At 40.6% G+C, this 18,685-nt stretch overlaps 1 protein-coding gene across 3 annotated transcripts in view; it reads right to left on the reverse strand.

Moving 5' to 3' along the window:
- LOC139753338 (MTOR-associated protein MEAK7-like) overlaps window positions 1-18,685 on the reverse strand; it is a 342,712-nt gene that overhangs the window by 109,166 nt on the left and 214,861 nt on the right. For all 3 annotated transcript variants that reach the window (XM_071669692.1, XM_071669691.1, XM_071669693.1), the window contains exon 7: window positions 4,078-4,180. In XM_071669692.1, the coding sequence (XP_071525793.1) occupies window positions 4,078-4,180 (103 nt within the window). The remainder of the gene's footprint in view (window positions 1-4,077; window positions 4,181-18,685) is intronic.

The raw sequence follows: 18,685 nt of genomic DNA on the forward strand, positions 1-18,685 counted from the left end.
TGTATGGGGGGGGGGGGGGGTTGGGCCATTTCTTTCGTCTGTTTCCTTGCGCTACCTCGCAAACGCGGGAGACAGCGACAAAGTATAAAAAAAAAAAAAAAAAAAAAATATATATATATATATATATATATATATATATATATATCCCTGGGGATAGGGGAGAAAGAATACTTCCCACATATTCCCTGCGTGTCATAGAAGGTGACTAAAAGGGAAGGGAGCGGGGGGCTGGAAATCCTCCCCTCTCATCTTTTTTTTTTTCCCTCCAAAAGAAAGAACAGAGAGGATATTCCCTCAAAGGCCCAGTTCTCTGTTCTTAACGCTACGTCACAAATGCGGGAAATGCCGAATAGTATGAGGAAAAAAAAAATATATATATATATATATATATATAATTTTCCAAAAGAAGGAACAGAGGGGGGCCAGGTGAGGATATTCCACAAAAGCCCAGTCCTCTTTTCTTAACGCTACCTCGCTAATGCGGGAAATGGCGGATAGTTTAAAAGAAAAGAAAAAATATATATATATATTCCTGTGTGTATATGTAAATATATTTCTATCCGAGGTGATATGTCTTTCTTTGTCTGTTTCCAGGTATTACCTCCTTAATGTGGGAGATGGTGATTAAGCTTGAAAAAAGAAAAAAAAGAATGCATTCCTACCACCTTGCGACCATACATCTTATAAACGGTTTTCACCACTTCTTTTTCTTCACTAAAGTACTTGCCATGACTCTTTCATTTTATATACCACCCTGAACCAAAAACCCTACATCTGTCACACTACTATCAAACGCATTCAACGACCCATCAACATCCTCTATCTCCACTTCAACTCCTCTCTGCCTGTTACCGCAACCACATTTGCCCTCTTCACTGGTGTTCCCATTCATTGTCTTGTTTCTCTCACACTATTAACCTCCTTCAAACACATTTTATTATTCTTAATATGTACTGATACTCACTCACCCCACCAATCACTTGCCCTCTTTTTCAGCTCTTGCACTTTCCTCTCAAACTCCTGCAACTTTCCCTTGTATATCTCTCTCTCACTTACCCTCTTCCTCTGTAAGTAATGCCCACATACCTCTCCTCTCTCTTTCGCTAGAGTCTTACCTTCAACATCCCACCATTCACTACCCTTCCTCACCTGCCCTCTTTTCACATGCCACACACTTCTCTTGCACAAGCCAGCACTGCTTCCCTAAATAACTCTCATTCCTTACCCATTCCCTTAGCTTCATGTCCTCCTGCCTCTTGCCATTCTAAACTCAATCTCGCCTAGTATTTCTCAACATAAACCTCTTTCCAAGCTCTCTTATTTTCATCATCCTCTTCTTATTCATTCTGTTTTCTCTCTTCTAAAAGCCTCTACAAATCTTCACCCTCATCTCCAACAGGTAGTGATCAGACAGCTCACCAGCTGCCTCTATAAGTACATTCACAGTTAAGAGGCTCTTTTTCATGCTTCTTTATCACTCCTCATCTTGGTTAAAACCAAACACATTTAGACACCCCAGTCTGACCTCTTCAAGAAGGATAAGGCCCCCTTGCTTGGCTCCTTCTGTTCCTACTTTTTGAAATTGAAATACATATGGAAAGTATTCTTTCTCCCCCCATGGCAAGGAAAGCATGTGCATCTAAAATGTAAAAGAGTAATTTTTTTCTTTTCTTTCATTATGGTCCAGCATTTACCAAGATTGCAAGGTAGCATAAAGGAACAGATGAAGAAAGGCTTCATTTGCTCACATCCATTCTATAGCTGTCATGGGCAATGCACCAAAACCACAGCCCCCTGTTCACAACCAAGCCTTACAAAACCTTTCCATGGTTTCCCTTGGCTGCTTCACAATGCCTGGTTCAGTCCAGTGACAGCATGTTACCCCCTTTATACCACACTATCCCATGCAAGCCTTTCACCCTCCTGCATGTTCAGGCCCTGGTCACTCAAAGTCTTTATCACTCTAACCTTTCACCTTCAACTTGGTTTCCCCTTTCTCTTTGTCCCTTCCACTTCTGATGCATATATATATATCCACTGTCAACCTCTCCTCATTCATTCTCTCCATACATTCAAACCATTTCAGCACACCCTCCTCAGCTCTCTCAACCACAGTCTTCTTATTACCACATCTCTCTCTTACCCTTTTATCACTTGCTCAATAAAACCACCTCACACCACATCGTTCCTTCAGATATTTTGTTTCCAATACATCCACCTTCCTCAGCACATCCTTATCTATAGCCCATGTCATGTATCCACACAATACCTTCAAATATACCCATTTTCACTCTTCCAGATAACGACCTCTCTTTCCATATATTCCTCAATACTCCCAGGACCTTCATCCTGGCACCCATCCTATGATGCTTCTGCAGTTTCTCTTCAATCTGCCAGAGGCACTGAGTTAACAAATAAAAACTAACCACTTTGAAACACCCCCTCATCCTATAAAAACTGAATACTAACCCTTCTCTCTAAGGTCGTCGCAAATGACTCCCTAAACACTCAATCCATAATCAAATTTAATAGCTATGGTGATAACATACACCCCTGCTGCAGACCAACCTTCATATGGAACCACTCACTCTCCTCTCAATCTCTCTTGACAAAACTTCTTACTGCTTCCTGTATCCTTTCAACAGCACCATATATTCGTAAGACCTTTCACAAAGTATCTCTATCAACCCTATCATGTGCTTTCTTTTGATCCATAAATACTACATACAGATCCTTCTTTTACACCAGATATTTCTCATGCACATTCTTCAAAGCAAACAGTCAAGCCACACATCCTCTACCACTACTGTAACCACTATACATGCCCTTCACCCTCTCAATAACTACCCTCACATACAACTTACCAGGTACACCCAGTAAACCTATTCCTCTGCAGTTCAAACATTCACCACTGTCCCACGGCATGCATTTTGTCAATCCTCAGGTACCTCACCATGATCCATACATACACTGGAAATCCTAACTAACCAATCAACAACACAGTTACCCCTTTCCTGAGAAATTCAGCTGCAATATGATCCACTTCAGCTGCCTTGCCATACTTCATCTTACAAAAAGCTTTTACCACCTCTTCTCTCTTGACGAAACCACCTTCCATGGCTCTTTCACTTCACATACCTCCTTGACCCAAAATCCTAACCTGTCCCACACCATGAAACAAATTAAACAATCTCTCAAAATACTCATTCCATCCCTTAACCTCATCTCTACCTGTAACCCAATTTCCCCTTTCACTAATGTTTCCATTTTTTTCTTGTTTGCTCATAGTATTAACTTCCTTTCACTCCACAAGCTGTTTACCACTCATCTTCACCTCACTGACTATCCCATGTCTCCCTGTTATACCCTGAACTGCCATATTACTCATTCTCACATTTGAATCACACAAATTAATACCCAATCTCTATTTTCAAAACTCCTAACACACTCACTCAGCAGCTCCCAAAACACCTGCCTCTCAAGCTCCAACTTCTCATGAGCAAAAGCACTAATAATCACCTATCTCTCGCAACCCACTTTCATTTTTAACCACAAAAGTCTGGAATTCACTTCTCCACACTCTTTCACACATTTCCACAACTCCTACCTGATCAGTAGTGCTACTCCTTCCTTTGCTCTTGCCCCCCCCCCCCCCCCCACCCCCACCCTGACAAGGAACCCTGACTTCACACTAAGACATTCCCAAACTATTCTACACCTTTACTTGAGCTTTGTTTCATTCAGCAAATCACTCAGGTTCCTTTCCTCAAACATGCTACATATAACTTTTTTTTCTCCTCTTGGTTAAATCCACACACATTTAGATGACCCTGCATAAACCCTCAAGGAGGTTGAACACTCCTGGTTTAGCTCCTGTCCTGTCTTTGAGAAGTTAAAATGCAAGGGGGTGTTGTTTCAAGCCCCCAGCCTAGCCCCCTTAGTTGCCTTCTACAATACACAAGCAATACAAAGGTGGAATTCTTTCTCCCCTATCCCTACATTTGGGTATTCTTTCTTCCCAATCCCCATCTATAAAATAAAATCCATGCATTTAGAAAAATTTCATGAGCCACTCACCATGGAACTGTGGTCTAACCTCCCATGATACTGATGCAAATCCTCCAAACTTGTTCCCAGATTGGTCTTCTACCACTAAAAGTGTTGGTCCCCTTCCTACAATCTGAAATAAAACATTCAACTAATCAATGAACCAAGAAGCAATTCATATCCTGAGCCCTAGTTGTGTTTCAAAGCATTATTCATGGGCTAATATCTTATGAAAATCAGCATTTTCCCATGCAAGATATTTTGTCCATGGTTAGTACTTTACGAAAGGTTGAATCACAAAAGAAAAGTACTTTACAGTCTGTGAAAATTTAAACTCAAACAAACAGCCTTATCATCACCAAAATTATCCCCTTTTTTAATCTCTTACTTGCCTTATTTACTGCTATATATATATTTTTTTCATTTTTAAATCTCTTTTACTTGTCTTATTAATGCTATATTTACTTTTCTTATCCCTGGGGAGAGGGCAGAAAGAATACTTCCCACGCACTCCTCACGTGCTGTAGAAGGCGACTAAAGGGGACGGGAGCGGGGGGCTAGAAAGCCTCCCCTCCTTGTATTTCTAACTTTCTAAACGGGGAAACTGAAGAAGGAGTCACGTGGGGAGTGCTCATCCTACTCGAAGGCTCAGATTGGGGTGTCTAACTGTGTGTGGATGTAACCAAGATGAGAAAAAAGGTAGATAGGTAGTATGTTTGAGGAAAGGAACCTGGACGTTTTGGCTCTAAGTGAGACGAAGCTCAAGGGTAAAGGGAAAGAGTGGTTTGGGAATGTCTTGGGAGTAAAGTTAAGGGTTAGTGAGAGAACAAGAGCAAAGGAAGGAGTAGCACTACTCCTGAAACAGGAGTGGTTGGAGTATGTGATAGTGTAAGAAAGTAAACTCTAGATTGATATGGGTAAAAATAAAAGTGCACGGAGAGAGATGGGTGATTATTGGTGCATATGCACCCAGGCATGAGAAGAAAGATCATGAGGCAAGTCTTCTGGAAGCAGCTGAGTGAGGGTGTTAGTAGTTTTGGTGCACGAGACCGGGTTATAGTGATGGGTGATTTGAATGCAAAGGTGAGTAATGTGGCAGTTGAGGGAATAATTGGTGTACGTGGGGTGTTCAGTGTTGTAAAGGGAAATGGTGAAGAGCTTGTAGATTTTTGTGCTGAAAAAGGACTGGTGATTGGGAATACCTGGTCTAAAATGAGATATACATAAGTATACGTATGTAAGTAGGAGAGATGGCTAGAGAGCATTATTGGATTACGTGTTAATTGATAGGCACATGAAAGAGAGACTTTTGGATGTTAATGTGCTGAGAGGTGCAACTGGAGGGATGTCTGATCATTACCTTGTGGAGGCGAGGGTGAAGATTTGTAGAGGTTTTCAGAAAAGAAGAGAGAATGTTAGGGTGAAGAGAGTGGTGAGAGTAAGTGAGCTTGGGAAGGAGACTTGTGTGAGGAAGTACCAGGAGAGACTGAGTACAGAATGGAAAAAGGTGAGAACAAAGGAGGTAAGGGCCCCGAGTGGGGGAGGAATGGGATGTACTTAGGGAAGCAGTGATGGCTTGCGCAAAAGATGCTTGTGGCATGAGAAGCGTGGGAGGTGGGATGAAGAAGTAAGATTGTTAGTAAAAGAGAAGAGAGAGGCATTTGGATGATTTTTGCAGGGAAATAATGCATATGAGTGGGAGATGTATAAAAGAAAGATGCAGGAGGTCAAGAGAAAGGTGCAAAAGGTGTAAAAGAGGGCAAATGAGAGCTGGGGTGAGAGAGTATCATTAAATTTTAGGGAGAATAAAAAGGTGTTTTGGAAGGAGGTAAATAAAGTGCACAAGACAAGGGAACAAATGGGAACATCAGTGAAGGGGGCTAATGGGGAGGTGATAACAAGTAGTGCTGATGTGAGAAGGAGATGGAGTGTGTATTTTGAAGGTTTGTTGAATGTGTTTGATAACAGAGTGGCAGATATAGGGTGCTTTGGTCGAGGTGGTGTGCAAAGTGAGAGGGTTAGGGACAATGATTTGGTAAACAGAGAAGAGGTAGTAAAAGCTTTGCAGAAGATGAAAGCTGGCAACGCAGCGGGTTTGGATGGTATTGCACTGGAATTTATTAAAAAAGGCGGTGACTGTATTGTTGACTGGTTGGTAAGGTTATTTAATGTATGTATGACTCATGGTGAGGTGCCTGAGGACTGGTGGAATGCTTGCATTGTGCCATTGTACAAAGGCAAAGGGGATAAGAGTGAGTGCTCAAATTACAGAGGTATAAATTTGTTGAGTATTCCTGGGAAATTATATGGGAGGGTACTGATTGAGAGGGTGAAGGCATGTACAGAGCATCAGACTGGGGAAGAGCAGTGTGGTTTCAGAAGTGGTAAAGGATGTGTGGGTCGGGTGTTTGCTTTGAAAAATGTATGTGAGAAATACTTAGAAAAGCAAGCGGATTTGTATGTAGCATTAACGGATCTGGAGAAGGCATATGATAGAGTTGATAGAGGTGCTCTGTGGAAGGTATTAAGAATATATGGTGTGGGAGGTAAGTTGTTAAAAGCAGTGAAAAGTTTTTATCGAGGATGTAAGGCATGTGTACGTGTAGGAAGAGAGGAAAGTGATTGGTTCTCAGTGAATGTTGGTTTGCGGAAGGGGTGCATGATGTCTCCATGGTTGTTTAATTTGTTTATGGATGGGGTTGTTAGGGAGGTGAATGCAAGAGTTTTGGAAAGAGGAGCAAGTATGCAGTCTATTGTGGATGAGAGAGCTTCGGAAGAGTCAGTTGCTGTTCGCTGATGATACAGTGTTGGTGGCTGATTCGGGTAAGAAACTGCAGAAGCTGGTGACTGAGTTTGGTAAAGTGTGTGAAAGAAGAAAGCTGAGAGTAAATGTGAATAAGAGCAAGGTTATTAGGTACAGTAGGGTTGAGGGACAAGTCAACTGGGAGGTAAGTTTGAATGGAGAAAAACTGGAGGAAGTGAAGTGTTTAGGATGTCTGGGAGTGGATTTGGCAGCGGATGGAACCATGGAAGCGGAAGTGAATCATAGGGTGGGGGAGGGGGCGAAAGTTCTCGGAGCATTGAAAAATGTGTGGAAGTCCAGAACGTTATCTTGGAAAGCAAAAATGGGTATGTTTGAAGGAATAGTGGTTCCAACAATGTTATATGGTTGCCAGGCGTGGGCTATAGATAGAGTTGTGCGGAGGAGAGTGGATGTGTTGGAAATGAGATGTTTGAGGACTATATGTGGTGTGAGGTGGTTTGATCGAGTAAGTAATAACAGCTCTGGTAAGAGAGATGTGTGGTAATAAAAAGAGCGTGGTTGAGAGAGCAGAAGAGGGTGTTTTGAAATGATTTGGTAACATGGAGAGAATGAGTGAGGAAAGATTGACAAAAAGGATATATGTGTCAGAGGTGGAGGGAACGAGGAGAAGTGGAAGACCAAATTGGAGGTGGAAAGATGGAGTGAAAAAGATTTTGAGTGATCAGGGCCTGAACATGCAGGAGGGTGAAAGGCATGCAAGGAGTAGAGTGAATTGGAACGATGTGGTATACCGGGGTCAATGGATTGAACCAGGGCATGTGAAGCGTCTGGGGTAAACCATGGAAAGTTTTGTGGGGCCTGGATGTGGAGAGGGAGCTGTGGTTTCGGTGCATTATACATGACAACTAGAGACTGAGTGTGAACGAATGTGGCCTTTGCTGTCTTTTCCTAGCTCTACCTTGCGCACATGTGGGGGAGGGGATTTTTCATTTCATTTGTGGTGGGGTGGCAATGGGAATGAATAAGGAAAGACAGTATGAATTATGTACATGTGTATATATGTATATGTCTGTGTGTGTATATATATGTATACACTTAGATGTATAGGTATGTATATGTGCGTGTGTGGACGTGTATGTATATACATGTGTATGTGGGTGGGTTGGGCCATTCTTTTGTCTGTTTCCTTGTGCTACCTTGCTACCTTCCATGACTACATGGATCTGCTAAGACAGCCCTATGTTGATTTTACAATAAAAAACTAATTAACAGTTTAAAAGATTAGATATCAAAATTAACATCCATTACTGTGACTTCTACCAAGAACAGGGTATATGAAAAGGTTAGGTAAACCATGGGAAAATCTGTAGAGCCTGACTGTGGATGGAGGCTCAGGTTTTGATGCACTGTACATGACAGCTAGAGATTGCATTGAGCAAATAAGTCTGTTCTATGTCTTTTCCTGAAGCTACCTTGCTATTAGGAAATAGAGATAGAGAACAAGTAGAAAAAAAGGAGCCAAAAAATTTCTAGGAAAACAGAAGTTTAAAAGAAATCTTTAGGCTCAAAAAGTAATAACTATGCTTGTGGATATGGATAAGGAAGTGTATGGCACTGAAGGAGGATGAGGAATGCCAGGTGCAAATACAAATGGTGTGTATCAGATAGACTTCTGTGCTGAATGCAGTGCTATGTGCTATATGCAATATCTACTGTGTTCATAAGCTAATTTATAAAAATGCACAGAGATGGGAGAGGGAATGAGCTCATGGCTCTAACACACTAAGAGTGGGAAGAACCAGGAATGTAATGATGCATGTAAAGATGGTGTTCAAAAAATATGGCTCATTATGTGATCATAACTAAGGTAACGATTAAGGCATGGTAGGCACACAAGGGTAGAAGCATTGTGGTTTCAGAAGTGGTAGAGGATATGTGGATCAGGTGTTTGCTTTGAAGAATGTGAGTGAGAAACACTTAGAAAAACAGATGGACTTGCATGTAGTATTTATGGATCTGGATATGGCATATGATAGGGTTGACAGAGATACTTTGTGGAAGGTGTAAGAGTATATGGTGTGGGAGGTAAGTTGCTAGAAGCAGTGAAAAGTTTTTACCAAGCATGTAAGGCATGTCTATAAGTAGGATGAGAGGAGAGTGGCTGGTTCCCAGTGAAGGTTGGTCTGCAGCAGGGGTGTGTGATGTCTCCATGGTTTGTTTAATTTGTTTATAGATGGAGTGGGTAGGAAGGTGAATGCAAGAGTTTTAGAGAGGGGAAAAGTATGCAGTCTCTTGTGGATAAGAGGGCCTGGAAAGTCAATTGTTGTTCACTGATACACAGCACTGGTGGCTGATTTAAGTGAGAAAATGCAGAAGTTGGTAACTGAGTTAGGAAAAGCATGTGAAAGGAGAAAGTTGAGAGTAAATGTGAATAAGGTTATTAGGTTCAGCAGGGTTGAGGGACAAGTTAGCTGGGATATAAGTTTGAATGGAGAAAAATTGGAGGAAGTGAAGTGTTTTAGATATCTGGGAGTAGACTTAGCAGCGAATGGAACCATGGAAGTGGAAGTGAGTCACAGGGTGGGGAAGGGGGCACAGTTTCTGGAAGCAATAAAGAATGTGTGGAAGGAGATAACATTATCTTGGAGAGCAAAAATGTGTATGTTTGAAGGAATAGTAGTTCAAATGATATCAAATGGCTGCAAGGCATGGGCTATAGATAGGGCCATATGGCAGAAGGTGGATGTATCAAAAGTGAAATGTTTCAGGACAATATCTGGTGTGAGGTGATTCGATGGCATAAGTAATGAAAGAGTAAGAGAGATGTGTGGGAATAAAAAGAGTGTGGTTGAAAGACCAGAAAGGGTATATTGAAATGGTCTGGACATATGGAGAGAATGAGTGAGGAAAAGTTGACAAAGAGAGATATATGTGTCAGAGGTGGAGGGAACAAGGAGAAGTGGGAGACCAAATTGAAGGTGAAAGGATGAAGTGAAAAAGATTTTGAGCAATCATGGCCTGAACATACAGGAGGGTGAAAGGCATGCATGGAAAAGAGTGAACTGGAATGATGTGGTATACTAAGGTCAATGTGCTGTCAATGGATTGAACCAGGGCATGTGAAATGTCTGGGGTAAACCTTGGAAAGGTCTGTGGGGCCTGGATGTGGATAGGGAGCTGTGGTTTTGGTGCATTTCACATGACAGCTGGAGACTGAGTGTGAACAAATGTGGCCTTTTCTGTCTGTTTTCCTGGTGTTTCCTTGCTGAAGCAGGCGGTAGCAATGCTGTTTCCTGTAGGGCAGGGTAGTGTTAGGAATGGATGAAGACAAGCATGAATATGTACATGTGTATATACGTATATGTCTATGTATGTGCATGTATATGGAAGTTAAAAAATGATGTGTAGATAAGGACTGCAGTGGAAAGACTGAATAAATAAGAAATGAGGTTAGAGCAAGGAAATCATGGTCAAGAGTGAAGTTAAAAATGAGGCTAATGTAGAAGGTAAATATTGTTTCCTAAGGAAAAATGTAATGAAGGCACTGGAGAATGGTGGATGTATGTGGTATGTTGAAGAAGAAAAGGGGGCAGCAAAATTCAAGAGGTATATATAAGTTTTTGTGAAAAAAATTTACTGTTAAGTACAGGATAATATACTAGTAAGAGGAATGTAATAAGTAAATGAAGGGGATAGTAAAGGGAAAAGAAGAAATGACACTTTAAAGGAAAGCTTTGTACAAAGTTTGAGAATACTAAGAAACTCAGTTGGAAATGAATATAAAAAGAAAGAAAGGGAAAAGGTGGTACAATACATGGGAGAACATGAAAGTACATGGGAAAGACAAATAAGAGAAGGCCTTTTAGTTTATCTGCTTATAACTTCAGTAAAATGGCAGTCTCCAACCCTTCACTACCCATGGTAACAGCAGCTAGTATGAAAAAGAATGGAAGAAAAATCACACATTTGTATATTTATTTATATATATCTATTTTGCTTTATCGCTGTCTCCCGCGTTTGCGAGGTAGCGCAAGGAAACAGACGAAAGAAATGGCCCAACCCACCCCCATACATATGTATATACATACACGTCCACACACGCAAATATACATACCCATACATCTCAATGTACACATATATATACACACACAGACACATACATATATACACATGCACACAATTCACACTGTCTGCCTTTATTCATTCCCATCGCCACCTCGCCACACATGGAATAACATCCCCTCCCCCCTCATGTGTGCGAGGTAGCGCTAATAAAAGACAACAAAGGCCCCATTCGTTCACACTCAGTCTCTAGCCGTCATGCAATAATGCCCGAAACCACAGCTCCCTTTCCACATCCTTTCCACGTTAAAGCACACATTTGTGAAATACAATAAACCTGCATGGAAATCAGCAGGATAAATTGGATGTGAAAAAACAATAATAAAAACTTCTACCCTGCCCCATCCTCTGCTTCACTAAGGTATGTTAATTGGTTTCACTCAGTTTTCGTAGTATATTTCTAGGGGTAGGAATGTGATAAAGGAATTAACATGTATGTATGTTTTTCCTTTTATTTGCTCAGCAGATAACCAAAGAAAACTTTCCCTCCAGTGTCTGTGGTTGTCTATAGTCTTTATAATGAGATTGTTTTATGGTAACCTTGTTCTAATGTTTGGGTTAATTTTCATTTCTTTTTATTTTCCTTTGTCGCTGTCTCCCACGTTTGCGAGGTAGCGCAAGGAAACAGACGAAAGAAATGGCCCAACCTACCCCCATACACATGTATATACATACACGTCCACACACGCAAATATACATACCTATACATCTCAATGGACACATATATATACACACAGACACATACATATATTCCCACGCACACAATTCACACTGTCTGCCTTTATTCATTCCCATCGCCACCTCGCAACACATGGAATACCATCCCCCTCCCCCCTCATGTGTGCGAGGTAGCGCTAGGAAAAGAACAAAGACCCCATTCGTTCACACTCAGTCTCTAGCTGTCATGCAATAATGCCCGAAACCACAGCTCCCTTTCCACATCCAGGCCCCACACAACTTTCCATGGTTTACCCCAGATGCTTCACATGCCCTCATTCAATCCACTGACAGCACGTCAACCCAGGTATACCACATCGATCCAATTCACTCCATTTCTTGCCCGCCTTTCACCCTCCTGCATGTTCAGGCCCCGATCACTCAAAATCTTTTTCACTCCATCTTTCCACCTCCAATTTGGTCTCCCACTTCTCCTCGTTCCCTCCACCTCCGACACATATATCCTCTTGGTCAATCTTTCCTCACTCATTCTCTCCATGTGCCCAAACCATTTCAAAACACCCTCTTCTGCTCTCTCAACCATGCTCTTGTTATTTCCACACATCTCTCTTACCCTTACATTACTTACTCGATCAAACCACCTCACACCACACATTGTCCTCAAACATCTCATTTCCAGCACATCCACCCTCCTGCACACAACTCTATCCATAGCCCATTCCTCGCAACCATACAACATTGTTGGAACCACTATTCCTTCAAACATACCCATTTTTGCTTTCAGAGATAATGTTCTCGACTTCCACACATTCTTCAAGGCTCCCAGGATTTTCGCCCCCTCCCCCACCCTATGATTCACTTCCGCTTCCATGGTTCCATCCGCTGCCAGATCCACTCCCAGATATCTAAAACACTTTACTTCCTCCAGTTTTTCTCCATTCAAACTTACCTCCCAATTGACTTGACCCTCAACCCTACTGTACCTAATAACCTTGCTCTTATTCACATTTACTCTTAACTTTCTTCTTTCACACACTTTACCAAACTCAGTCACCAGCTTCTGCAGTTTCTCACATGAATCAGCCACCAGCGCTGTATCATCAGCGAACAGCAACTGACTCACTTCCCAAGCTCTCTCATCCACAACAGACTTCATACTTGCCCCTCTTTCCAAAACACTTGCATTCACCTCCCTAACAACCCCATCCATAAACAAATTAAACAACCATGGAGACATCACACACCCCTGCTGCAAACCTACATTCACTGAGAACCAATCGCTTTCCTCTCTTCCTACACGTACACATGCCTTACATCCTCGGTAAAAACTTTTCACTGCTTCTAACAACTTGCCTCCCACACCATATATTCTTAATACCTTCCACAGAGCATCTCTATCAACTCTATCATATGCCTTCTCCAGATCCATAAATGCTACATACAAATCCATTTGCTTTTCTAAGTATTTCTCACATACATTCTTCAAAGCAAACACCTGATCCACACATCCTCTACCACTTCTGAAACCACACTGCTCTTCCCCAGTCTGATGCTCTGTACATGCCTTCACCCTCTCAATCAATACCCTCCCATATAATTTACCAGGAATACTCAACAAACATACCTCTGTAATTTGAGCACTCACTCTTATTCCCTTTGCCTTTGTGCAATGGCACTATGCACGCATTCCGCCAATCCTCAGGCACCTCATCATGAGTCATACATACATTAAATAACCTTACCAACCAGTCAACAATACAGTCACCCCCTTTTTTAATAGATTCCACTGCAACACCATCCAAACCTGCTGCCTTGCCGGCTTTCATCTTCTGCAAAGCTTTTACTACCTCTTCTCTGTTTACCAAATCATTTTCCCTAACCCTCTCACTTTGCACACCACCTCGACCAAAACACCCTATATCTGCCACTCTATCATCAAACACATTCAACAAACCTTGAAAATACTCACTCCATCTCCTCACATCACCACTACTTGTTATCACCTCTCCATTAGCCCCCTTCACTGAAGTTCCCATTTGTTCCCTTGCCTTACGCACTTTATTTACCTCCTTCTAAAACATCTTTTTATTCTCCCTAAAATTTAATGATACTCTCTCACCTCAATTCTCATTTGCCCTCTTTTTCACCTCTTGCACCTTTCTCTTGACCTCCTGTCTCTTTCTTTTATACATCTCCCACTCAATTGCATTTTTTCCCTGCAAAAATCGTCCATATGCCTCTCTCTTCTCTTTCACTAATAATCTTACTTCTTCATCCCACCACTCACTACCCTTTCTAATCAACCCACCTCCCACGCTTCTCATGCCACAAGCATTTGAAAAAAAATTCCTTAGTCAGTATTTCATCTTTAAGCAGTAAGTTTTATTCTATCTGTCCTGGTATAACTTGTTCTAATGTTAAATAAATATTTTCCCATAAAAAATTCTTAGTATTACATCTTTAAACACTAGTTTGTTCTGTTTATCCTTGTATAACTTGTTCTAATGTTCATGAAATTATTTGAAAAACTTTTCCCTAATCATTATTACATTTTTAAGCAGTATGTTTTATTCTATTTGTCTTAGTGACTCTATGGTCTTGTATTTCAAAATTCCTTGTGATTCATATAGTAAAGTTTATTCAAAATTATGAAAACTTGTATAATGTCACCATGAAGTTTATGTTTCTTAGCTCTTTCACTGCAGCTGACTCATAGTCAAACCAGCATCACTTTTCTGCTCAGTGCAATTGGTGTGAATGCAGTTGAATTTTTGAATTTGCCACCTCTGACTCAAGGCAAAATGTACAACTATTAATGCTGAGACATCTTATGCATTGTTAAATGTTTTCTACACAATGGTCAGTCCATGTGGTGATGTTAAGGAGGCCTGTACAAAATTTGAACCTGAATATTTGGTATTAGAGATGAAAACCCCTAGTAATCATATTTCTGTTTGTGACCAAAACACTTCCAAAAATACCTTATGTCTAACTCCATATGCCTGACAATGCTCCTGGAGTCCCTTGTATGCCTGATAATGCTCCTGGAGTCTCTTGTATGCCTGACAATGCTCCTGGAGTCCCTTGTATGCCTGTCAGTGCTCCTAGAAAACCTCATATACCTGGCTGTGAAGCAACATAAAATAAAGGGTGTGTAACAGACATAAACAATGTTTCACCTGATTGAGATATATGTCATTTTATTTAGAAAGTTAGGCATCACTGAACTCAGCCTGCTTGTGGTTATGCTTTGAGTGAAAGGCTACCTCTGGTGATTTAGTGTCAGCAGAGTACAATCTCATCAAAGAATGTCTCACTACAAAGGAGTCCATGCCTTCCCTTCTACTGATTGTAATGAAACCTTGAAGCAGTAACAAAAAAGGGTACAATTAGATTGTACCTTAATCATACAAGGTAACTTTTCACACATCGTAACCAAAGGTAGGTGGAGTTTGGCAATATTCTTTTTAACCATAATAACAAACATATGGAGATATTCTCTTCAAAAATATCTTAGAATATCCAGCACACAGAGTGCATCTTGGATACTGAGACTCCTACAGCAAAAGGTTGTGAGGAAAGAAATTTACAGAAGTCCCTTACCAATCATAACATAACGTTTCTGGAGGATCCATGGTTGGAAAAGCCAGAGTTGGCAAGGTTCAGGAAATTAGGGGTTACAGAGAGAGCCTCCTGAGACACACTGATGTCCTCTACAGACAACTATGAGACTGAAAATAAGCATGTTATATAAAAAAAATGCTTGATCTATGAAAGTGAAAAACAATGTACTGAAGTTTAAAATAATATGATGGGAACATCATCCATAATGCTGCACTTCCATGCTCCAACAAAGCAGTCATCCAGCTATGCTGCCTCAGTGCTTGCCCTAGCAACAGTGCCAGGTTATGATGATCCTTTGGCTTCTCCCTAGCAATGGTGGTCTGTCGAGCTGGGTAACAAGCATCAAGTGGCCATGTGACACTTGATGAAATGCAAAAAATTCTGGCTGTCCCTTGGAATACCATGGACCATCAAAACTTGATGCTGTGGTTAGTGAAACTGTATACATTACTCAAAGCCATGGTAGCTATGGCAAGGGACCTCTGTAATCTTTTCAGAGCACTAATCAGTTTTATTGCCTGTCTTTGTACACGTTCCAATCTTTTCTCATTCATTTTGCGGTCTGATGATCAAGACTGGACTGAATATTCAAACTGTGGTCTTATCAGAGTGCTAGAAATAGAATTATTTCCAATGTTTTGCAGTTGATGTGCTTAAAATTGAAACTTGCTTTAACATTTCCTGCTATACACTTTTTGGCATACTTCAGACAATCATTGAGAACAATTCCATGATCCCTCTCTTCATTTACTTTAAATAGCAGATTTCTGAATATTCAATGGTCATGTGTAACATTCATATCTCCAAAGTGCATAACTTTACATTTGTCTTTGTAAAATCAGTGCCATTTGTCCGACCACTCTGCTAGTCTGCCAAGATCTCTTTGAATTATTTTATAGTCCTGCTCACTGTAGCTCTAACTCCTAGTTTTGCACTATCAGCACATTTGGAAATCTTATTCACAACATACAGTTCTAAATCATTAATGTGAAAAGAATGGGATCAAGGATTGATCACTGTGGGGTACTGCCATCACACTCAGCCAGTCGGAGGATGCACTATACAGAACTAAACGTTTTCTATTGGCCAACCAGTTACTCATCCATATGCAGAGTTTGTCTCCTACTCCATATAATCTTAATCTACATGGCACTCTAAAATTCCTTTCAGCATAACGGTCTAAATTTTCTGTTCTGTATTATATCCAATCAGAGAGTTATAAAGAAATCAATATGGACAATCCCTATATCACAGAAAAAGTCATGTCACATGTAAAACTCTTTGAGAAAAAGAGAGCAACTTAAACAAAGAATAATACTGTATGTATGAGAAAGCCAGGCATATGGAGAGGAAGAGAGAGGATAGGTTGACAAAGAGGGTATGTGTCAAAAGTGGAGGGCACAAAGAGAAAAGGGAGACTGGTTTGGAGAGGGAAAATTGGAATGTAAAAGGTTTTGAGTGATTTGGGCCTGAACATGCACGGTGTGTACAAGATAGTTATCTGGATTAAGGTGATATACAGGAGGCAACATGCTATAACTAGATTGAAGCCTGTTTATGGACTAGGGCTGAGTCTTCTTTGCACTATAAATGACAGATAGAGAGTGGATATTGGCAATGAGAAAATAGCAGTCAAGCATGAGACAAACAAAGAATAAGAAAAGTTTGTTTACTGCATGAGAAGGGAGTGTTTTACTTTCATGAAGACACACATCTTGAACTTTTTCTCTACTTTTTAAACTTGCATGCTATCCATAGTCACAATTTCATTGCTTAGTTTATTTCTTTCATCCACTACTCTTGAACTATCAAAGTACTCCTTTACACCTTTTCTAAAAAGTTTCCTCTTTAGTTCCCTTACAAGTTTCTTCCTTAATTTCCTTTTCTAACAAGTGTCTTGCTTAATTTCAAAGCCTCTGATTGATCTATTGTTGCATCTTTGTAAAAGTGCTCACTGCTGCCATCATTAAAATGGTTTAAAAGCTGAAACATTGTGATCGAGTAACACCTTATTCTTTTTTTCTATTGTCAGCAAATTTAGGGCCACTAACCATTTCCCTTTAACATGGCTCTCTTAATTCTGATATCGTCTTTGTTCCCATTCCTCAAGACCTTTTTTTACCAGTCCCTTGTAACTGACTGCAAGTCTGCATGGGAAGAGAATTGTACATTTGTGGCATCCCATCTGTTCCATTCATCCACTACTTTTATTCTATAAAAGAATTTCTTTACATCCTTATCTACAAGTTTCTTAATTTCATGTTATGTCCTCTGGTTGCTCTATCCCTACATCTCTCAAAGTACTGCCTACTTCTTCTATCTCTTTTAAAACTTACAGGCTGTAATCAGGTCATCACAGTCTTCTCTCTTCCAAGATGCATAAACGTAAAGCCACAGCCTTTCCCCGAGGCTTAGTTCTCTTAATTCTAGTACCATCCTTGTTGTCCTCCTCTGGACCTTCTCTGTAAGTTCTTTGTGCTTCTTTAGGTGCAATGGCCAAACCAGAGAAGCATATTCTAGTTTGGGCCTTACATAGTAAGTGAATAGCTTGTTCAATATATCCTTATCCATATACTTGATATCTATGCTGATATTTGCTAGAAGACAGTTAGTTTCCTAAACTATTCTCCTAATATAGGACTTTGGCAACAGTTTAGGGATGATGTCAACTCCCAAGTCCCTCTCATACACAGAATCCTGAAACTTATTTCCAGCTAGGCAATAATCATACTGTGGCTGTCTTTTGCTTTGCTCCATCATCATTACTCAACATTTGCTTGGGATGAATTTCATCAACCATGTTTCTGACCAACTTTCGAATATATCAACAGTAAAGGTCCCAGAACTGAACCCTATGGTGCTCTGCTTCTCACCTTAATATGCATCCTTTGTTTCCTTCTACTGAGATAATTTTCAGTCCAACAAAGTTTCCCTCTTATTTCTGCTTGGTGATTCAGCTTCTTAATCAGCCACTTATGTGGTACAGTGTCAAATGCCTCCTGGTGGTCCAGGTACAAATATTTCACCCAGCTTCCCCTTTGTCCAGGACTGATCCCATTCTCTCATAAAACTTCTGTTCCATAAAATCATGCTACCACTTTGGAAATTTCTCCTTTGCAGAAAGTCATCCACTTGCTTTCTAAGAATCACTTCCTGAACTTTACACACCACACTTTTTAATGAAACTGGTTTGTAGTTCAATGCCTCTTTCTGGTCTCCTTTCCTTTTCTTAATGTTGAGGACTCCAGTAATGGACAAAAGTCCACATGAAGGCTGAGCCTTAATTGAATAAAGAGAGAATTATGAAGAAGGAAAAGAAAAGACAAGGGAAAGTATTTTTGAAGCTTTGAGGATGTGAAAGACCTGTCTTTTGAAATGTGCCAGGTGATAGTTATTGGGAAAAACGTGAGAAGGTACAGAGTTCCACAGCTTCGAAGTTTAAAGATAGAA

Source organism: Panulirus ornatus, chromosome 14, assembly GCF_036320965.1.
Source record: "Panulirus ornatus isolate Po-2019 chromosome 14, ASM3632096v1, whole genome shotgun sequence".
NCBI lineage: Eukaryota > Metazoa > Arthropoda > Malacostraca > Decapoda > Palinuridae > Panulirus > Panulirus ornatus.